The following is a 23466-nucleotide window of genomic DNA, read 5'->3' as shown; positions in this document are numbered from 1 at the left end:
GAGAGAGAGAGAGAGAGAGGGAGAGAGAGAGAGAGAGAGAGCATGCACAACCACACATACATACTTTACCACAATAATGGAAGTAACCACTTAATTATCTACACAGAAACCAAACAAATCAGCTAGCACATGTGTGCTAAGAATTTGTATTTCCTGGCCCAAAAATGTACAGCTAGCTATGTTATGTCAGCTCAGACACCAACAAAAACTGGGCCCAACACATTTCACAAAAACACCATGGCATGAAAAACATACTGTTAGTTCAGTTGCAAGGTAGATAGTCTCGGTGAGATCAGGTCAAGGGTATGTGACTAACGAATATCCCTCCCAAATTAGGAGCAAACTAGACACACACAAAATTAATGAAAGCCCCTGTTAGTATTATACATAGATATTGCACGGGGTCTCGTAAAATATGTGCCATGGCCATACAATTATGACAAGATAATGGTTGCTTTTGTTATGTGTTTGTACACTGTTACGTTCTTGTAGTAGTGCAAACGCGTGTACATATAGCACTGGAATGCTTTGATCTTTCCCGTGGCCAAGCAACAATGGGTGGATGGAGCTTACCGTATCCGTTAGCGACTGGTGTATTCTGTAGTTCTTCTCAAGCAGCTCAAGAACATCTTTAGTTCTGCAAAAAAAAAATGGGCTCTTATTATTTAAGGATATGGTTATTTTTAGTAGCAACGTACATATGTTACTTCCTGAACAATAATTATAGGAACTAACATAAGTACACATTGTAGTAAATAAAGAATGTCATAGTCAAGATCAAGCATAGAATAACATCATCATTCAGACCTAAACACTCAACAGAAGATGTGCTGCTTGAAATTTAAGAAGAGAAGTAGACCAGGGAAAGGCAGTTGCTGCTGTTTTCATTGACTTCAGTAAAGCTTTTGACTCAATTGCAAACACACCCCCCATACTGAAGAAACTATCAACAAGGCACATCACTAGTTCTAGAGTGTCTTATTAGACAGATACAGCAGAGAGCCGTAGTTGATGACATAACATCAAGCGGGGCTAACATTCGACAGGTTCTCTGTTGGGACCACTTCTATTCTCTATCTATACTAATGACATGCCAACAATAAAAACATGTGCCATCAATATAATTATCTAACAGCTTTATACATAATAATTATTATACCTCCAATATCGATACAATCAAGACAGCAAAGTGTGTAACTGATGACCTTTTGGCTATCAACAACTGACAATTGCTTAGAACAGAATAAGCAATAACAACAATCAATACTCTTCATCTACGCATCACATGCACAGCTCAGTATAATATTGAGATAGTATTAAGGGTTAGGGTTAGGGTTAAGGTTAGGTTAATATTCAATATAGAACAAGATTACTGCCCCCACAATAATTATGGGACCCAAGTTCTATCTGAACGGGTGCAATGAGAACAATACTTAACACACCAAATGGCTTTAACCCTATACAAATCTATGCAACTCATTAGACACTAGGACTATCTAGGAAAGGCTAGCTCTATCAAAAACTTATGACAATAATATAATTGTTACACTTGTTATGTTAGTCTAATCTCTATGATTTTGTTCATGTTTATCTTTCAAGGCTCTCAGGAAGACCAGCAATATAGCTGATGAGACTCTCCTGTTTATTACTACTGCTACTAGCACAAACGTGAGAAGGTTCACTTTACGATACATTCTATAACACACAGTTTTAACACACAGGTACGTAAACAATTAATACTTCAAATTGCTCAATTAAACTAGCCGGACGGATATAATATTCACTTACATAAACAATAATGTATGGATACTGTTACTTCATCAAGCCATGTATACATTCACGAGTCCAAAAATAGAAGTTAAACATAGAAACTTAAGAACCACGTAAACAAATCACGTAGTCAGGAGACAAACACTTCTGCTCACACAGCATACAAATCACCTCATGCCGTATAGAATGGGGTGAGCTAGCTTCAGTTTTTGTTGAAGGCATCCTTTTGTTTACAACACGGTTCTAATTGCATTCATTTTAGTGTATGTATGTACACAAGCATAATAATTATTATACACACAACTCAATTCTGTGTTATTTACAGTCCTGTGTATATATCCAATCCAACAAGACATAGTTTTGTATGTCTTACTCGACCCAGCACAAAGGAGGTGTAAGACCACCCTTCTTGACCCACTGTAATCTTAACTGTTTACTATGCGCATCTGGACAATGTCAACGAGCACATTTCAGTGGTTCAATGAATATCATAATTATTATGTATGGCCATGAATGTGTTTTTTACCCGCTAAATTTATACGTGCACATGAATTAACCGTCTGTACTAAACTATGACACACACACCAGGTAGGTCATACAATTCAACTAGCCCAGCTTATGAAACACGTCTACACTATAATCCAGCCAGAGTGACAAACCCATTTAAACGGTAGAAACAACACTACGCACACGCTCTAAACTATATTCACGGTTTCCTCGTTCTATTAACGTCTGTCACCATTTCTAGGGAAAACACCCGAACACTAGACAACGAGTGCCCAGTCAGTAAGCAGGCCCCGAGGGGCTCATGGTTCACATGATGTAATGGCCAACTTAGCTGTTTTCGTTTAAACTTTAAGAAAAAATATTTTGTTACCCCATGCTGTTTATGAGCGTCTAAGTAAACAATTTTAATGTACATCTGTAATGGCAAGTTTGTTTAAAATTATTTGTTGTAATAACTAGGGTATTTAGAAAATTAAGGAAAGTGTTAAGAAGTATAAAACTCCCTTGAACAGAGCTGTACTGCTCCTACTAACAAAGGGAATGTAAATATCCTATGGACACAAGCACTAGGAACTGAAAATTGAAATAGATCATTAGGTGGTCTCAGAGGATTAATACATGTACGTATGAGCACAAATATCGAATGATACAACACTAAATCTAAAGGAAACTGTTTCAAAATGATTATAGCGACAGGAGCTGATGTGACACATGTCAACGTACTTCTGGGCGGGGACAATGTCACAGGGTAGTTTACCCCGGAAACAAATTGGTAAGGAAATCCATTCTAATGGAAAAATGGAAAGTTAAAACTTTAATACGATCATGCAGGACATACAGTTATAGTGCTGGTACAGCCGCTGGTATTAAAACAGGAAAGGAATGCACATTGATTACACCTATATACTTGCACGGTTTCTGTAGCTTAAAACAGTGAAAATGCTATCTGCTTCAAAAGGTAAACAAAAACACAGCATGCATGTACACAAACAATTAGCTAAACCTTGCAACAGAGTTTCTATCGGTGTACCATGCCCCTACATCTAGGAGACTAGGAGACTTGCGTGCAGCCGTAAGTATGCAATTTCAATCACCACCGGATTGTAATCTAACGTCAACTGGATAGATGAGGATCACACAATTGGAAACTATAACCTATCGATCAATGAGCGCTAGTTTACATAGATCTCCCGGGTGGTTGCCTCGGGTAACGAGGCTTGACCAATCAGAATTTATTTTCAGAATGATTTGGGAAATGTGGGTCCGATAACATACTCACCTAAATATAGCACTCAGTGTTTTGTTCTTGCGAGTGAAGAGGATTCTCAGCATGCCGTCCCACTCCTGAGGGTCAAAGGGCAAATTACATACCAGATGGTACTGTACAGGTGTTATAACATTAATGATTACTGCTACAGTCTACAACTATAAATGTACTGTACACGAGGTCTGTTGACAACTTAATACGACAATATAATAATTAACAAGACCAGAGTGATTCTCAGCTCCACCCAGTTTACAGGTACACATACCGTATAGCGCGAAATTTTCGAGGCACTTATATTTCGTGGATTGGCCTCTAAAAGCCATTTCGTTGCACAATGTTCGCGGAATGACTGCTACCGGAAGCCACTCCTTTAAATCTTGCACGTTATAGCAGGTAAAGAACGATTTTCGTGGACTTAATTTTCGTGTAGGATTGCTAACCCACGAAATCCACGAAAATTAAGCCCCTCGAAAATTTCGCGCTATACGGTAGTAGCATAAACATGACTGACAAACTGGACGTGAGCATGCAGTGAACCCCAGCAATTAATGAAGCAATGACCTGTTTAGAAAATGGGGGATTTTAGAACAGAAGACATCGATTTGTTGTTTGCATATTTCACAATAATTTATGTGTTTATGTAATCTGATATACAAAACATCTATCAGCCATGCACAAGGGAGAGTAAGGTTTCCCTTTGTGACGGAGAGCCAGCCTTTAACATCCACAAATATAGAACAGTCACTTACCCTTATCGTGATTGCAACATTATGCGTAGTTACGTATACCTAATGAGGTGAAACTAGTTCATTAACTTAATATCCAGGTCCCACTATACACTGGTACAGAAGTTGTTTACTAGCTGCGAAATATGTGAAAGCACCATATGCACAGATAATGCCATGCAGCTGATATTCAATCAATCAATACTCAAGACAGGCTCTGACCAACAATACCATTGGTAACTAAACATGACAACAAAATTCCTATTCCGCAAGTTTCAAAATGTTCCAATCAGTCGGCAGTATTTGGTCATTAATTTTTATTCCCAAAATGTACAAAGTGAGATGGCAATTAAGTGCATACCGAAGTCACTTGTGTTTAAGTAGTTGCATGGATTAGCGTAACTAGGAAGAAGCCATTCGATGTCAACAAACATCATCACATCTATCTTTGAAATGCACATGCAGGAAGTGACTACTTATTACTGCAAGCAATGGAGTTGGGAAATACAGAAAGTGAAAGCTTAAGCAACGTTTGTGAGTTGTACATGTACATGCATGAGCACGCAAAATAAAACCAAAAACTAGAATGGTGTATCTAGTGAATGCAAGCAAGTATACTGATGAAAACCAGTGACCGTGGGATGGAGAAAATCTATTTGCATTGGTATAGGCCCCACACAGAGGAGCAGGATGTGATTAAGTGCCCGTCATTGAGCATTGAGTACATCTTAATCTATATTTAGCGAACGTTGTTTTTCTGGTCTAGGTCTAAAGTAATAATGACAGTAATTAACTAAACTAGGGGGTGGAGTGTGGTGGGGTGGGGGGGGGAGCAGGAGCATAACGGATCATTTGACACCAACATGATAAATACAGTTAGGTGACAAATGCACTTGAAAGATAAAATGTATTGAACATCGTCAGAGTACATGTAACACAGCTGGTTGAAATGTGATTCATCTTTTTTTTAACAAATTCATACGGACAAATCACAATTTCCTGAAGATTAATCATAGTTTAGTAACTATAGGCAACATAACAAATGACTCATAAAGTTAACTAGATTCACTTGAGCAAGTACCTGGTATTACCGACCAATTCAACGATAGAAGTTTCAGCGAATCAAAACTGGCCCACCGCCTCAACTGTATATAGCTCGCTTAAAGTTCATGGGGAATTTTCATTGCAACATACTACTAAGTAACAAGAGGCTGTCTTTGAAAAAGGAGCATTGGGTGATGTTCCACCAATCCTACAATAAGTAATGAATAATATTATCGTTAATGTTGCATCTTTCCTGGTATGATATCATTTGATGTACAGTAGAACCTCGATTATCCGGACACCTTGGTTCCAGAAGCAGGCCGGATAAGTGAATACGCCGGATAATCGAATAGATAAACCACGCCTTGATCCACCCACTTTATTGATAAACAACAGTGCCACATGGTTGTCTGCGCATGCGCAAAAGATAAGCAGGCATGTCTCCATGGTAACAGCTGCAACGCGCATGCGCGTTTGAGGGACACCCCCATTTTCTGATCTGATAACAAGAAAACTGCCAAGCCGGATAATCGAGGTTCCGGATAATGGAGGGCCGGATAATCGAGGTTCTACTGTAGAACAATGATAAGTAAGCATATCCCCCTTCCCCCAGTAGACCACCGGCAAGTTTCATAATACAGTCAGCCTTAGAGTTCCATAAAGAGACAATATTGTAGTATCCATATACAGCATGCAAAACAAGTCATAATAATGATTCTATTTGCACTGAACACGCGCACTATAATAATGTAAATAATTATTAAATGTATTCTTAGAAGCGCTCTAGAAATAAACTTTAAAAAACAATGGCTTCAAAATTAAATGGGAATTCCTCCAATCAGATGACTAAGCCGGATATGCAGGTACTTAACTTGTTTTCACAGAGTTGTGAAACACTACACATGTGTGGGTTCATATCAAGGGAATCCCCCCTAGACACAAGCCCGGCACGTACCTCAGGGGATTCATACATCTACTAATTATACACAAATTGGGGTTTTCCCCCAGGTACAGTGTAGAATTTACAGGCCTGTTATTGAAAGCACAATTATACGACATAACAGTTGACTTAATAACACATTACACACGCTAAATTTACACACGCTAAATTTGGTACATGGGGTTCATAATTAAAATTAAATTGTAACTCTAGACACTCAATCAATTAAACGAACACACATTCACGGTCGAATAGGTTGCATGATGGAACTCCAAAGGTGAAAGTTGTAACATGAGCAATAAAGCATGCCAACTAAGCAGGTGCCAAAACAGCAATTGATAACTATTTCGCAGGTGTTGTACGTGATACTGTGAGCTAGGTCACTTAATGTGAAATATACCCCAATTGAGAGGATATGGGATTTCCAATTACGCTAATTACTTCAGGGAGTAAATTTACTCAGCGAAATAGCATGCACCTTGTGGTGTGTGTGTGCACCCTGAATCATGCCCCAGGCATTCATTTGTATGGTTGTTGTACAAATTTGAAAACCACAAAAATCAGCTGATCGTGGTTTAGAGTGTACAAACAGAATCCTTGTGTGATAATAAATTTGAAGCCTCTAAGTTCTCAATCTAATGCGTAGAACTTCTCAAGCATTGCTCCACACTAAGCTATGAGATCATTATAGTCTATAGTCCATGAGGACATAATTAATATATAAATACATAGTTTCCCTTTTAAGAGAAATGAAATAGCGAGCTAGGTAAAGTTGTTTTCCCCTCATGCACATGACCATAATATATACTTCCTCGTTAACAATCCTCCCTATCCTATCCGTCTCCATCATTGCATAATAGTTTGTTTATACATTGTACGTAGAGCTTCATTGTTTAGGTCCTCGTGCAGTTGTATCTCGATCCCCTAGCTGGTAGATTTCATTGAGCTGCAGAATACATGTTGTATAGTGAATGCTCCAACAACAGCCATAAATACATCTGCATACTCTCTTGGTGGCCTATTATTATAGCTTTTATAATTATAGTACCATACTATAGCCAAAAAAAGCTCGTAAAAAAGTTCAGTGTTGTTTGTAAAACAGCGTTAGCGTACAATAAATGCCACAACACTGCAATCTCAAACTTCCATCCACAGTGCATCACATGTACAGTGCGTAACTTGATATCATGCGAAATGATCCCCCCTCAAGGAATAGTCACCATGTGAGGATACATCCACACAAGTGCAGCTGGGGGAAAGGCAGGAATGTAGTAGGAAACATTTGATGAGTGCTGGCAATCCACATACCATGTAAATATCGTGGTTAGGGGTTTTCATGCAGTCATACAAAATAGCCCAGATTAAATATCATGTATCTTCGAAGGTTCAACATTACTAATCTTGTATTAAATGTCTGGTTGTGTTCTCTACAAACGTAAATACTCACATCTCACCTCAATACAGGGCCATGCATGAAAATAACAACCAGTAAACACCTATTTACAATAATCTTGAGCAAGTTATAGTGTCTTAATGATAGACTCAGAGGAGATCCGACATGCGTGCATGAATCACTACAACTTCCTACATGCGTGCACGAATCACTACAAGTTCAGTGCATCGTCGCCTGAACGTTATCACATGACTGCAATGACATCAATGCACTGAACTTGTAGTGATTCGTGCACGCATGTCGGACCTCCTCTGTGATAGACTAGAACACTAGGGATGTTCTGTTTTCATTTTTTTGATTGCTTCCTTAATGGTGGACGTATGGCTTCTGATATTGACTTCATTGTATACTTTTACAGCATGCGTAATTTTGTTCAAACACCACTTACACCAGACTCAATATAATTAGCACAATAGGCTTACAAAGTTGGTGTTGAGGTCAGATCGTAATGAGCATTGTTGCCTGATCACTGCAAATATCGGCACTGGAGCAATGTAATGCCGGAGAAATGTAATGCCCTCAGGGCCTGTGGACCTACGTCACTCCAATGACTATTGAACTCATGCATGCAATGCCTAACTAATACTAACGCACAAGACACTGATACATTTGCCACTTGTACAGCTTAGCGACCAAAGCAGGAAATAACGACAAGCAATGTACTCGAAGAAATCTTAAAAATGCAACTATAATTATCATAATTATCATACTGTAGGATGCTAAGACTGGAAGCCGTAATTTAAAAGCGTTATTATAATAATTGGAACAAGGAGATTGAATACTGAAACGGGAAAACTTAGAAAGGGTTAAGTGGAGAAAGGGTTGGTGGAAGTTAGTAAGGAAGACAATTGAAAGACGAGCATTTGGGAAAAATAAGTATTCAAAATGTGGGGCTCTGATCACGCATGATCTAACAATTCCCAGGCAACTTTGAACAAGGAGGATACTATTGACCGTGACAAAAGGTACGTAAGGAAAGACCTTGGTAACAATTAGAATGGTTTCTTGGAAAAGAGTCAATAGTAATTGAAAGTCACCAATGGTGAGTATAGAAGAACTTTGAATCCTAATTTAGTAGAGGAAAGTGGACAGGCAATTGAAGCACACACACAAACCATTATCAAACTAAAAATGACCTAGTCTATAGTATACATACAGAAAATGAATCTCAATCTGCTAGGAGGAATATGAAAGTGTGTGGCTACATGCAGTCATGCATGACCCTCCCATAATAGGTGCTGGCACAGGATACACTCCACACAGCTACACGCACATTTATGGACTACAGTTAATATATTATCGCAGTGGCCTAATAGGGTTAGGGTTAGCGTATAGTGTTAGAGTTGGAACTGGAGGAACTCACAAAGTACGACCTTACATGTAGATGTATACGATAACGTCTTGACTAGATTACGATTAACGTACATGACTACAAGGACGCCAACAATGCATAAACAGAGTGCATGCACCACATACAATTCAAACTTAATAAGGTATACAACTACGGATCATTAAGTATGGCTATAGAATTAATAGTAACATTCAAAATGAGTTCATTGTAAGCCAACGAGAGGAAAGAGAAACTAGCTAGTGAAACACGGTTGCTATATTAAAAGTTGTTTTGGAAACTAAGCAACGCTACGGTGCCTTAGTTGTTGTAACCTCTCCAGGCTTGTTTCCACATCCAAAATTGGTGACCAAGTACCATAGAAATACTTCAACCGTATATCCTTAAGTATATACTTACGTATCCTAAAATCAAGATTTTGAAACTGTTGACATAATTATGTAACAACATGATCTGTTTAACAATTAGTTTCAAACAGAGAGTTTATGATCCGTGCCCACATAATTATACAACAACTACTCGGAAGAAGTACATAAATAATGGTAGAGTATTCGAAACTGTTTACAGTAATTTTAGCGACCTTCACACCTCATTTACTACCATGCAGCTTAGTACGTGTTAAAACAAACTGCATCCGATCTTTCTAAAAAAAAAATCTAGGGGAGGTAGATTTTAACTAAGTGAAATTTCACACAAACACTACTAGACTTCCCAACAACAGACGTTATTGTTTATTGAGAGGCTGACGTGGAGTAGGAAACAAGAATGTATACATACAAGGTAAAAGCTACACACACACACACACACACACGTACGGAGACACCTGTCATATGAAAGCAGTCACTACAATAGACACTGTATAATTATACGACAACTGTAAATGAAAGTGATCAAACTATGAGCATGCAATCTGAGCGATTGCATGCTCCCCTCCCTCCCCAACACACATGCAATATTTTGAGAATAAGCCTACAATAATATTAAAAAACTCATATCATATATACAATCGATTTGAGCACTATACATAACGTGGTTTGTGGCGTACATCGTCATGTCCGACTAGAAAAACATTTGCAATGTGAAAAATTGCTAGGATTGGCCAGGGGAACCACAAAAAAGCGTGGAAACAAGAAATCAGACGAGAGCATAACTCCAATCCGTTACAACGTCAATCACATGTACTGGTAGTTTTCCATGTTTTCCCGGCCAATATACCACGCAATTTTTACTGGTGGGGTGATGACCAATCCCTATATATTTATTATACATCCATTTTGTGCGGGTATAATTATGATTTGTGATGAATTACTACATGCAGTGTTGAGCACAGGTACACACAGTCCATCCATGCGTAGTAACATGCACGGACATACTGGTGACTTGCTGTGGTGGATGGAAGCTGGTAGATGGATCTGGAACACAGTCTATATACAACGGCAATTAATTATAAGAGGAACTATAGCTGCCGAGAGAGAGAGCAAAGAGAGGAACAAAGACGATAAGAACTAGCTGCCGAGAGGGAGTAGAGAGAGGAACAAATACCACAGCGACAAGAGGAACTTGCTAGAGACAGTCAAATGCGGGAGAAGCAGTTTGCAGAGGAACAGATAGCACTACTTCAGAAGCTTGTGACGGACAAGACAGCAAACTGACTAACCTGGCAAAAGCAGGCCCTCATGCACTGAAGTTGAGTAGTCTTCTAGACACAGATGACATCGAGGCCTATCTCATCACTTTCGAATTAATGCAGCATGGGATCATACGAGTACGTGAACAAGTCAAGGTGCATGTACATGCCTATACAGTAGGCATGTACATGCATGCACCTTGACTTGTCCACCTTGTATGCTCCCATGTTACATTCGAAGGTGATGTGCTTTGCCAGTTAGTTGAGATGCAAGTAGTACTTGCACCTCAACTAACTGGCAAAGCACAGCAGGCATAATTATGTATAGCTATGGCAGCCTATGACTATGACTAGTTGAAGACCTCGATACTTAGAAGATAAAATATCTCAACGAGGAGACATGTCGGCACTGATTCAGATCACACAAGCAGAAGACCAGAGAGTCACTCAGGGAGTTGTTCTCACAGACTTAGCAACCAGATGGACAAGAGACTGTACTGACATTGCATGCCCAAGTGATTGACCTCATGGTTGGTTAGTGAGCAATTTTTGGGAGGTTTACCCACAGCTCAGATGTATGCCTTCATGTAAGCAAACGAAAGTCAAAAACCAGTGGGGCCAGTTTGCAGAGGACTACTCACTGCACCACAGGACAAAAGTCTATACTACCTAGATGCATATGGACTACTAGGTCACTGGGCTTGAGACCAAAACAGGAGAATATGTTTGTGACAAAACTATACCCCCAGATGAGAACCAACCCGTTTCAACTGCCGGAAAACCTTGCCAACAAGTGCCCCAGTAACCCCTGTGACGAACAGAAAATGTGGAATACTAGATCACTGGGAGCGACAAAAGAGCACGCTCAATATTGTATCGCAAATACAGCCCCCTGAAAACAAAGAAGAATAAACCCCCAAACCAAACAATTAAGTTAGAGCTTTTCTCGGACTCACAAATTATTACAGAAATGTCATCCCCAATTTCGCAGCATCCCTGATAGATCTCACTCAAAAGAACGCCCCTAACAAGATCATTTTGATACCTGAATACTCAGGTGCATTTCAGACTCTCAATTGCTGTGCTCCAAAACAGGAGAATACGTTTGTGACAAAACTATACCCCCAGATGAGAACCAACCCGTTTCAACTGCCGGAAAACCTTGCCACAGATCTCTTTCAGGATGCACTTTACCTCCATACCTACTAGCTATTATTAACTATAGCTAATTGTGTATTATCAAGTCCTATGCTGTTATATGCTGAAAAAGGTAAACCATAGCAGTATAAACATTGCTTCTAAGATCGCAGTAGAACATTATAGACAATCCATTTGCTTAGAGAGCTAAGTAGATTAAGTACTGAGTTTTGTAACTACTGAAGGACACGAAACTGTAGCGTACATCCCGACCAAATGACGTGCTGAAACCTTAAAATTGCTGGGATGTTTTCGCCCCCCCCTTAAGATCCTGCGATCCGCCATGCAGGCGAAAAATTATGGTTTACTTACAGATTTTAGCAACTTTGTGCGCTCTCTGTGACATTTCGGATGGACACAGTGCGCAGGCATTATGACTCGTTGTATCGAGTCAATGGCGGGTAAAGGGTCAATGGCGGTAAAGCTCATGTCAGTTAGGTTTTTGAACGGGTAAAGACCATGCATGCACTTGATGAGTCTCGGTTTGTGGCATCTTATTCTTTATGTACAGCAGGCACATGAATCAAAGGTGGACAGCTTCATCCTTTCCTTTTTACCAGTTGTATCTGGTGTTCCAGAAAAGGCAGGCCTTTTCATTTGGCCCTGATAAAATTAATTATACTTTTTTCTCCCATTATTCTATTCTTTAAATGTGACTACCCAAAAATGTGACATAAAAGACAATAACACAGCACACAAGACATAATTATCATGATTCTCAGTCAGTTATATCTAGCTGACTTGAACTGACAACCACCTTCAGCCATTTTTTGCCCTGAAAATGTTGTTATGCAAAACTAATGATCTTTACCAAAAATAGACATTAAGAGCATAATTTATCAGGCCCTACTTATATCTGGTCTATATCAACGATATACCCATACACTTTTACCTGTTTACATGGTGCCAAATTGATCGCGCCCCAATACAGTGGAACTTCCAAATAAAGGACAGTTTAGGAGCAGAGCTTTTGTCCTCTTTTCGGAGGCAGTTCTCTGGTGCAGAGATAAAGGAAGAAAAGGATTGAATGGTCGAATATCCGTATCCGTGATACGCTATGTCATCGACTCTTTTCATCTTTTGTAGCCTCCATTTAAAGCTAAAAGTAAAAAACATGCATCAAGATAGTGATTTCAATCCGTGCCATAGCTAGTGTCCTTATAGAGGTTGTCCTCTGATGGGAGGGGTCCATTATGAGAGAACGTAAAATTATAGCAGTGACCAATACAAGATATCAAGAACGCCATGGCACGTCTGGCAAAAATCTCGAGTTAGTACAACCATAGATACTATCTATGGTACAACTTGCGAGAGCAATCAAGTTGATATACTTGGAGATGTCTTGGTGCGCATGCGCAATCCAATCGAGGTAATACGGTATAGCAGAGCTCTGATATGGTAGTGTGTGTAGACTGTCACATGTATGTACAGCTAGCTGCTCAAGGATCAATGAAGTGCAAGTAAGAGTTTCTATAGGCTTCTAGTCATGTTTTCTTGGATTTGTGTTCGTGGATTTGCAAAATAAAGCTTTGTCTCGAGTTATGCCTAGTTTGCTTAATATTTGGAATGCCATTGCAGCTTTTTCAAAAGAATCCATAGGAAAACTTGTTCACCAAGTGTTGCTACTCTACTTAATAGTTAGCTCTGCACTAGAACGCTATAGCTATTAGTAGCTGCAAGAGTGAGAAGAGAACTGCAAGGCTCTGCTATTAAACTTGCAGCATCGATCGTTTTTAACAACAATCATTGTCGATCATTACCCACTCTTTGAGTTTCCCTGGATTCTGCAAATTAAAAATGTTCATCATGAATCCATGTGTGTATAAAAGCTAGCTTTATGTAGCTTTGGCACCTCCACTGAGGCATCAACACCCGTGGTGCTTTCATTCTGTTTAGAGGTCCTTTTTTTGAAAGTAATAGTAATAATTATTAATAGAGACCTAGCTATACACAAACTCAAATAAAAAGTGAGAAAAAAATGAAGTTAAGTGATTCTATCAAAAGAATTGGGTAGTAAATGCTATCTAATCATTGCCGCATTAAATGTTAACAGTGTCCTGATGTCATTGTTCATAGTTTCCATGGTGAAGTCCGTGTCACTGGTTTTAGACGCAGCCAGTATCTCTTGCTCTGTTCAGTACTGTCCAATGGTGACGGAGCTGATCGTGCATTAGGGCCTCGTACGTTATGCTCAGATGAGTTACAAGGCAGCTGGCCATTGCTTCATCTTCAGAGTGTTCTTGCGGGCTGCTAGGAATGGTGATACTCAGTCCATTCAATGCTGTCCTCTCACTCTCATCATGCACAACTGGTGCCTGAAAGAATAAAGAAAAAATGAGCATTATTTCCAGCAGCAAAATTAAGTGCGGAAGAAAACAGTATTTAGCAAACATCACGAAAGACTCACCACTACATCATGAAGAAGAGGCAAAACAGTTGAGTTCAGTTGCTGAACAAGGTCACTCTGGTTTGATACAGTGGACAGCTCTCGACTTGTCTCAATCAGGGATGAGTACAAGTTGAGCACAGACGGTTCAAATACAATAGCAGGTCTGCATTCCACATCATTGTGAGTAATCTGAAAAAAGAATAAACCATTAATTGTGCTCCATGACTGTTTAGCGTACTGTGCAAGTGGTCTCCTTTATAATTACTTGTTCTATACTTACAAGTGAAGATGGCAGACTTTGTTGTCTTTCTCTGAGGGTTGCTCTGAATGATTCCAACGAGGCTGTCTGGTCGTGCGATGCTCTGAAGCAAGTAGCACCACTACGCGCACAAATACTTTGTCCTGAAACTGCCGAACTAGATGAGAAATAGACGTGATGGAGCAGGTTAAGAGTCATCTGGAGTGAGTTAAGGAGATTATCGAAACACTCCTCATCAAATTGATGCCTTGTGTAGTTAAATGTCGGATTGGGGGTGAAATCAGTGTTGCAGACGTAACGAACTGTTCCACACTCAGTCTTGTTGTACTCACAGAAATAGTCAACCTGTCAAATAATTAAAAGAGTAATTCCCGAAGAACCTAGCAAGCTACACAAGTTTAATTAGCTGAGGTAACTCTCTTTTGGGTTAGCACTATAATTATGATACATGCACTATACCGTTTCTCCCAGATATGAGTTAATGTGCCTGATTTGACACTGAGTATCGGCAAAGTTTGGAAATGAAAATTCCTGTCCCACTTGCATGAAGATAGAGGAGAGGGTTTTGAAGTCATCATACAAATGTCTTATGTTGTTGGTAGGAGTGAAATCAACTCTTGCACAGGAATCCACTGATTGCATGGAGGCTGGTTGGCTCTGAAAAAATTAATGGAGATAAAGAATACATTATAAAAAATAACAATACGTACATGCAGTCACACATTTGTACATGTACCATACAACAAAGAACAGAACTGAACATACCAGCCTCCTCCTGTTGTACTCTTGCTGAAATGTTTGTGCTGCACACAGCATATCTTGAACCTTTCCACAATCTCTGTCACCATATATTGGGCAGTTTTCATCAGATGAGTCTGAAGCCACCATTATCGAGACAACGCTAGGTGTTCCTAAGGTCTGTCTTCGAGGTCTGCCATCTTCGACACTATTCTGTGATCGAGGCACAGGTGCTGTTAGAGTAATAGTTGAGTAAGTGAGACTGAACAGTAGAATGATGATGATTCTAGGCGCCATTATCAGCTGATATAGATAGAAGTGATCGGTTAAGTTATCTGAAGTGATATTGTTTTGAGAAGAAGTTAACTGAAGACAGGTATCACTTTGAGCATTTTTATAGTCATTTTGAAAGCTATTTTCTTCCATTCCCCCATGCATGACCTGCAATATTCTGCAATGAAGAAAAATCCCATGCAGAGTATACTCATTTCCTTATACAAAGCTGCTATGAATAAACCTTATGGTTAGATGATGCATGAGTAATGTCAGTTATGCAATACGAAAAAACGATCATACGATCACACAAAGAGATAGACACAGTGTACGTAGTTAGCGAACAGGACAGTAAACGATTATTATGACCTCTCAAGCACCTTGATCTATACACAGTGGGCTATCAACTCTTACAATTGTGATAATATCTTGCAAATGGATTGAGGCATTGTGATTAATACTTACCTGTTCTCAAAAATGTCTTCCTCTAGTATCTCTTTACACCATAGGAAGTGAGTCTGGTCTGACTATGCAGCAAAGTTATATCTCTTCTGGTAGAATCAACTGCCATGGTTGCTTGTAGAGGACTCTCTGTAAGAGGAGCTTGGGCTGATGTTTTCATGTGCTCCTGTCTAACTGTCCAGTTATCGGTAACCTAATCTTTAAACAATTTCGTAACTGACATCCAAGAAACCCATCAAGCTCTTCATTTCCAGCTCTACTGGCTATGGAGGGTTTCTCTCCAGATAGAGGTCTGGCATTTAGGCATGGTAGACTATAAATATGAGTTTCTTTGTCATGGAAGAGCATGAAAACTTTACAATCTTGCAAACTACTTGTGAAGAAGTGAAAAAAAACAGAAAGTTCTTCAAAAAAATCAACACCCCCAATCCCATCATGAATGCCAACCTTATGCTATGCTTTGCTTTTTTTGTGCTGTCTGCACTATGTGGAGCCATTGCAGCACCGCTACCAAACACAGAAAGTGCAGGAGAGCTGATCACAAACACAACTGAAAGCATAGCAAGCTACAACACTACGAGCCCCACCAACTCAACACCCACACAAGAACCTCCTGCTATCGCTCAATCTCAGCTCTCAGCCTCAGGGTTCAACTGCAGTGCACCTGGTGAAGGTCCCGAGTTTGCAGTGGCTGCTGGCTATCTGCTTGAAGGATTATATCTGCTCGATGATTACAGCAAAATTGTGCAAAGAAGCTACAGAAATTTCGTAAGTGGCTATAATCATTAGTCTATTGTTCCATGCATAGTGAAAGAGTAAACATAACCACAACCACATGTAGAGCTAGTTAATTAACCAGGCTCTACCTTGTTGCAGATTGATCAAGAGCACCAGTGCAGCACACCAGAGATCACAAAAGCATACGGCATTGATAGCAGCAACAACAACATTTGGAATTCATTGGCCGCGCTCCAGGGATATGCTGATCTGGCCAGACTGGCTTCGCAATCAGCCAATCAGCTTCAAGACGAGCCACGAGATCAAATGCAAGGAGTTGATGATCTCATCTCAGCTGTGCTTAGCGATTACAAAACAGTGGTGAGAAATCAGATCGTAAAATACTCTCGGCAAAGTGCACTATATACAGCTTTCTTTACTGCATGTACTAAGTGAAGATAATAAAATAACATGATTATAAAATTGCTTGTTCCCATCCACAGTTGGCCCAGCAGCATTGTGAATGTAATCCCTCTGCCCCCTGTAACCGTGTGGTCCTAACCCCCTCTATCATACTACGCCCTGGGTGCAAACACTACCCCTACGTTGCACGAAACCTCTATACAGATGTCCTCAATGCCGAAAACATAACAGATGGACTAAACCTCCCAACAACGAACACGATCACTACAAACCAGTGGGTTAACACTCGCCTAGGCATCGATTCCCCCGCTTACACTTACTTTCAGTAATAAAGAGGAACAGAAAAAGACCCTCGCCATTCTATATTAAACAATTAGAGAAAGTTGAAAATTAGACGAATTTAACAAATTAAACACACTCAAAAATGGAATAGTAGCAAATATTTAAAATTGATCAAGCCATCGAAATCACTTGACTATATTATATATTAGTCCGAATGAACTACAAGAGTACAATGATGTATGTTCATGTTGTATAGATTTTTCTGTACTATTCGTTGTGTTCTGTGAACATAATTATTATAATAGACTACTTGGTTATATTTATTTATTTATTTCCATGTACATGTACTTCACCACTTGGAAAAATTAATGATGAATAAACAAACAATATTTCTATGACATTTACGAGCAAAATTACTGCAATAACACGTACACAATTATTGTCTTGAACAAAGTACATCAGGCAAAGTGAATAGAGTTTCGGTTAAAAATCTCCAACAAGCTGCAAATGATGAATGAACTGTTAACTACTGCATTACACCAGATTTTATACAAAACCTATACCTTAAGAAAGAGTCCACATCCAAACACCTCGGTCTCAGTTCCGTTTTCTCACTCTCTCCAAGAATCTTGAGCACGTGAGATTTGATGTCAAAGTCTTCGGGGACCATCTAGAGAGAGCAAGAGAGAGAGAGAGAGAGAGAGAGAGAGAGAGAGAGAGAGAGAGAGAGAGAGAGCATGCACAACCACACATACATACTTTACCACAATAATGGAAGTAACCACTTAATTATCCACACAGAAACCAAACAAATCAGCTAGCACATGTGTGCTAAGAATTTGTATTTCCTGGCCCAAAAATGTACAGCTAGCTATGTTATGTCAGCTCAGACACCAACAAAAACTGGACCCAACGCATTTCCCTTACTCACAAAAACACACTAACACATTATACTCACCCATTCCCTGGAATGAAAAACATACTGTTAGTTCAGTTGCAAGGTAGATCGTCTCGGTGAGATCAGGTTAAGGGTATGTGACTGACGAATACCCCTCCCAAATTAGGAGCAAACTAGACACACACAAAATTAATGAAAGCCCCTGTTAGTATTATACATAGATATTGCACGGGGTCTCGTAAAATATGTGCCATGGCCATACAATTATGACAAGATATGGTTGCTTTTGTTATGTGTTTGTACACTGTACATTCTTGTAGTAGTGCAAACGCGTGTACATAGCACTGGAATGCTTTGATCTTTCCCGTGGCCAGGCAACAACGGGTGGACGGAGCTTACCGTATCCGTTAGCGACTGGTGTATTCTGTAGTTCTTCTCAAGCAGCTCAAGAACACCTTTAGTTCTGCAAAAAAAAATGGGCTCTTATTATTTAAGAATATTGTTATTTTTAGTAGCAACGTACATATTTTACTTCCTGAACAATATAGGAACTAACATAAGTACACATTGTAGTAAATAAAGAATGCCATAGTCAAGATCAAGCATAGAATAACATCATTACGAAATTTCAATCATGATTCAGACCTAAACACTCAACAGAAGATGTGCTGCTTGAAATTTGAGAAGAGAAGTAGACCAGGGAAAGGCAGTTGCTGCTGTTTTCATTGGCTTCAGTAAAGCTTTTGACTCAATTGCAAACACACCCCCCCATACTGAAGAAACTACAAGCAATTATCAATAAGGCACATCACTGGTTCTAGAGTTTCTTATTAGACAGACACAGCAGAGAGCCGTAGTTGATGGCATAACATCAAGCGGGGCTAACATTTGACAGGTTCTGTGTTGGGACCACTGCTATTCTCTATACTAATGACATGCCAACAATAAAAACATGTGCCATCAATATAATTATCTATGCAAACGATACAGCTTTATACATAATATTATACCTCCAATATCGATACAATCAAGACAGCAAAGTGTGTAACTGATGACCTTTCGGCTATCAACAACTGACAATTGCTTAGAACAGAATAAGCAATAACACAACAATCAATACTCTTCATCTACGCATCACATGCACAGTTCAGTATAATATTGAGATAGTATTAAGGGTTAGGGTTAGGGTTAAGGTTAGGTTAATATTCAATATAGAACAAGATTACTGCCCCCACAATAATTATGGGACCCAAGTTCTATCTGAACGGGTGCAGTGAGAACAATACAAATGGAACAAGACTTTAACCCTATACAAATCTATGCAACTCATTAGACACTAGGACTATCTAGAAGAGGCTAGCTCTATCAAAAACTTATTGTTACACTTGTTATGTTAGTCTAATCTCTATGATTTTGTTCATGTTTATCTTTCAAGGCTCTTAGGAAGACCAGCAATATAGCTGATGAGAGGTTCACTTTACGATACATTCTATAATACATTTTAACACACATGTATTATACGTAAACAATTATAATACTTCAGATTGCTCAATTAAACTAGCCGGATGGATAGATATTCAATTACATTCTTGTTACAAACATTAAGTATGGATACTGTTACTTCATCAAGCCATGTATACATTTATGAGTCCAAAAATAGAAGTTAAACATAGAAACTTAACAAAAAGCAGGAACCACGTAAACAAATCACATAATCAAGAGACAAACACTTCTGCTCACACAGCATACAAATCACCTCATGCCGTATAGAATGGGGTGAGCTAGCTTCAGTTTTTGTCGAAGGCATCCTTTTGTTTACAACACGGTTCTAATTGCATTCATTTTAGTGTATGTATGTACACAAGCATAATAATTATTATACACACAACTCAATTCTGTGTTATTTACAGTCCTGTGTATATATGCAATCCAACAAGACACAGTTTTGTATGTCTTACTCGACTCAGCACAAAGGACCCAGAGTTAACTACTGTAATCTTAACTGTTTACTATGCGCATCTGGACAATGTCAACGAGCACATTTCAGTGGTTCAATGATAACCGGCTGTACTACTATGACGCAGTACACACAACAAATAGGTCATACAATTCAACTAGCCCAGCTTATGAAATACGTCTACACTATAATCCAGCCAGAGTGACAAACCCACTTAAAAGGTAGAAACAACACTACGCACACGCTCTAAACTATATTCACGGTTTCCTCGTTCTAATAACGTCTGTCACCATTTCTAGGGAAAACACCCGAACACTAGACAACGAGTGCCCAGTCAGTAAGCAGGCCCCGAGGGGCTCATATGGTTCACATGATGTAATGGCCAACTTAGCTGTTTTTGTTTAAACTTTAAGAAAAATATTTTGTTACCCCATGCTGTTTATGAGCGTCTAAGTAAACAATTTTAATGTACATCTGTAATGGCAAGTTTGTTTAAAATTATTTTGTTGTAATAACTAGGGTATTTAGAAAATAGAGGAAAGTGTTGAAACTCCCTTAAACAGAGCTGCACTGCTCCTACTAACAAAGGGAATGTAAAGCACTAGGAACTGAAAACTGAAATAGATCATTAGGAGGTCTCAGAGGATTAATACATGTATGAGCATAAATATCAATTCAAATGATACAACACTAAATCTAAAGGAAACAGTTTCAAAATGATTATAGCGACAGGAACTGATGTGACACATGTCAACGTACTTCTGGGCGGGGACAATGTCACAGGGTAGTATACCCCGGAAACAAATTGGTAAGGAAATCCATTCTAATCGAAAAATGGAAAGTTAAAACTTTAATACGATCATGCAGGACATACATTCTAGTTAGTTATAGTGCTGGTACACAGCCGCTGGTATACAGCCGCTGGTATTAAAACAGGAAAGGAATGCACATTGATAATTATGATTACACCTATACTTGCACGGTTTCTGTAGCTTAAAACAGTGAAAATGCTATCTGCTTCAAAAGGTAAACAAAAACACAGCGTGCATGTACACAAACAATTAGCTAAACCTTGCAACAGAGTTTCTATCGGTGTACCATGCACCTACATCTAGGAGACTAGGAGACTTGCGTGCAGCCGTAAGTGTGCAATTTCAATCACCACCGGATTGTAATCTAACGTCAACTGGATAGGTGAGGATCACACAATTAGAAACTATAACCTATCGATCGATGAGCGCTAGTTTACATAGATCTCCCGGGTGGTTGCCTCGGGTAACGAGGCTTGACCAATCAGAATTTATTTTCAGAATGATTTGGGAAATGTGGGTCCGATAACATAATTATACTCACCTAAATATAGCACTCAGTGTTTTGTTCTTGCGAGTGAAGAGGATTCTCAGCATGCCGTCCCACTCCTGAGGGTCAAAGGGCAAATTACATACCAGATGGTACTGTACAGGTGTTATAACATTAAGGATTACTGCTACAGTCTACAACTATAAATGTACTGTACACGAGGTCTGTTGACAATTTAATACGACAATATAATAATTAACAAGACCAGAGTGATTCTCAGCTCCACCCAGTTTACAGGTACACATAGTAGCATAAACATGACTGACAAACTGGACGTGAGCATGCAGTGAACCTCAGCAATTAATGAAGCAATGACCTGTTTAGAAAATGGGGGATTTTAGAACAGAAGACATCGATGGGTGTTTGCATATTTCACAATAATTTGTGTTTATGTAATCTGATATACAAAACATCTATCAGCCATGCACAAGGGAGAGTAAGGTTTCCCTTTGTGACGGAGAGCCAGCTTTAACATCCACAAATATAGAATAGTCACTTACCCTTATCGTGATTGTAACATTATGCGTAGTTACGTATACCTAATGAGGTGAAACTAGTTCATTAACTTACTATCCAAGTCCCACTATGCAATGCACTGGTACAGAAGTTGTTTACTAGCTGCGAAATATGTGAAAGCACATGCAGATAATGCCATGCAGCTGATATTGAATCAATCAATACTCAAGACAGGCTCTGACCAACAATACCATTGGTAACTATAAGCATGACAACAAAATTCCTATTCCGCAAGTTTTAAAATGTTCCAATCAGTCGGCAGTATTTGGTCATTAATTTTTTCCCCAAAATGTACAAAGTGAGATGGCAATTAAGTGCATACCGAAGTCACTTGTGTTTAAGTAGTTGGATTAGTGTAACGAGGAAGAAGCCATTCGATGTCAACAAACATCATCACATCTATCTTTGATTTGGCCATGCACATGCAGGAAGTGACTACTTATTACTGCAAGCAATGGAGTTGGGAATACAGAAAGTGAAAGCTTAAGCAACGTTTGTGAGTTGTACATGTACATGCATGAGCACGCAAAATAAAACCAAAAACTAGATTGGTGTGTCTAGTGAATGCAAGCAAGTATACTGATGAAAACCAGTGACCGTGGGATGGAGAAAATCTATTTGCATTGGTATAGGCCCCACACAGAGGAGCAGGATGTGATTAAGTGCCTATAATAGCCGTCATTGAGCATTGAGTACATCTTAATCTATATTTAGCGAACGTTGTTTTTCTGGTCTAGGTCTAAAGTAATAATGACAGTCTTAACTAAACTAGGGGGTGGAGTGTGGTGGGGGTGGGGGGGGGGGAGCAGGAGCATAACGGATCATTTGACACCAACACGATAAATACAGTTAGGTGACAAATGCACTTGAAGGATAAAATGTATTGAACATCGTCAGAGTACATGTAACACAGCGGGTTGAAATGTGATTCATCTTTTTTTAACAAATTCATACGGACAAATCACAACTTCCTGAAGATTAATCATAGTTCAGTAACTATAGGCAACATAACAAATGACTCATAAAATTAACTAAATTCACTTGAGCGAGTAATATGTATTGATAGCAAAGATACCTATTACCATGCATTTAACAAACAAGTAAACAAAAAGAAACTGTCGACACTTCTTTTCCTTGTTCCAGAGAGCTATGATTAAATGCCAACAGTAAAAACAACCAATCACAATCACACCCTCCCGTGGGGTGGGGCGGGTCCATTAAGTAACTTCATACAAACATGCATGCATGCATTGTTGCAAAATGCAATTCTTTGTATAATTATACTGTATTATAGCAGGAAATTTCCGGGGGTCAA

General features: G+C 39.2%; 3 protein-coding genes across 4 annotated transcripts in view; 1 reads left to right on the top strand and 2 right to left on the bottom strand.

Moving 5' to 3' along the window:
- The window catches only part of LOC135335592 (probable dimethyladenosine transferase), a 58603-nt gene that overhangs the window by 369 nt on the left and 34768 nt on the right, over positions 1-23466 (bottom strand). The window contains exons 8-9 of one of the 2 annotated variants that reach the window (XM_064531122.1): positions 21630-21694; positions 574-637 (exon numbers count right to left, since the gene is read on the bottom strand). In XM_064531122.1, the coding sequence (XP_064387192.1) occupies positions 574-637; positions 21630-21694 (129 nt within the window). Of the gene's footprint in view, positions 1-573; positions 638-21038; positions 21100-21629; positions 21695-23466 lie in introns of those variants that run through there. The other variant, XM_064531123.1, reaches the window with a different exon arrangement.
- LOC135335591 (uncharacterized) lies at positions 13827-15612 on the bottom strand. Its single transcript, XM_064531120.1, has 5 exons — positions 15292-15612; positions 14986-15183; positions 14548-14871; positions 14286-14456; positions 13827-14193 (listed from the first exon to the last, which is right to left on the bottom strand). The coding sequence occupies exons 1-5, from the start codon at positions 15559-15561 to the stop codon at positions 13984-13986; spliced, it is 1173 nt and encodes a 390-aa protein (XP_064387190.1). The 5' UTR covers positions 15562-15612; the 3' UTR covers positions 13827-13983.
- LOC135335593 (uncharacterized) lies at positions 16321-17582 on the top strand. The gene is made up of 3 exons (XM_064531124.1): positions 16321-16767; positions 16876-17097; positions 17220-17582. Exons 1-3 carry the CDS (start codon positions 16321-16323, stop codon positions 17466-17468), a joined length of 918 nt encoding a protein of 305 aa, XP_064387194.1. The 3' UTR covers positions 17469-17582.

The sequence above is a fragment of the Halichondria panicea genome, chromosome 4 (assembly GCF_963675165.1).
Source record: "Halichondria panicea chromosome 4, odHalPani1.1, whole genome shotgun sequence".
NCBI classification, from domain to species: Eukaryota; Metazoa; Porifera; class Demospongiae; order Suberitida; family Halichondriidae; genus Halichondria; species Halichondria panicea.
Note: the sequence above shows the minus strand (reverse complement) of the source record. Positions and strands in the feature narration are given on the sequence as shown.

What these genes read in the sequence shown, in the direction of transcription:
- LOC135335591 (XM_064531120.1), bottom strand. Translation starts at nt 15,561, where the DNA reads ATGGCGCCTAGAATCATCATCATTCTACTGTTCAGTCTCACTTACTCA. An exon ending in AGTACAACAGGAGGAGGCTG is followed by an intron (nt 15,184 to 15,291) that starts GTATGTTCAGTT and finishes TAATTTTTTCAG; the next exon opens with AGCCAACCAGCCTCCATGCA. An exon ending in AAAGTCTGCCATCTTCACTT is followed by an intron (nt 14,457 to 14,547) that starts GTAAGTATAGAA and finishes TTCTTTTTTCAG; the next exon opens with ATTACTCACAATGATGTGGA.
- LOC135335593 (XM_064531124.1), top strand. Translation starts at nt 16,321, where the DNA reads ATGAGTTTCTTTGTCATGGAAGAGCATGAAAACTTTACAATCTTGCAA. An exon ending in AAAGAAGCTACAGAAATTTC is followed by an intron (nt 16,768 to 16,875) that starts GTAAGTGGCTAT and finishes ACCTTGTTGCAG; the next exon opens with ATTGATCAAGAGCACCAGTG. An exon ending in TTAGCGATTACAAAACAGTG is followed by an intron (nt 17,098 to 17,219) that starts GTGAGAAATCAG and finishes TCCCATCCACAG; the next exon opens with TTGGCCCAGCAGCATTGTGA.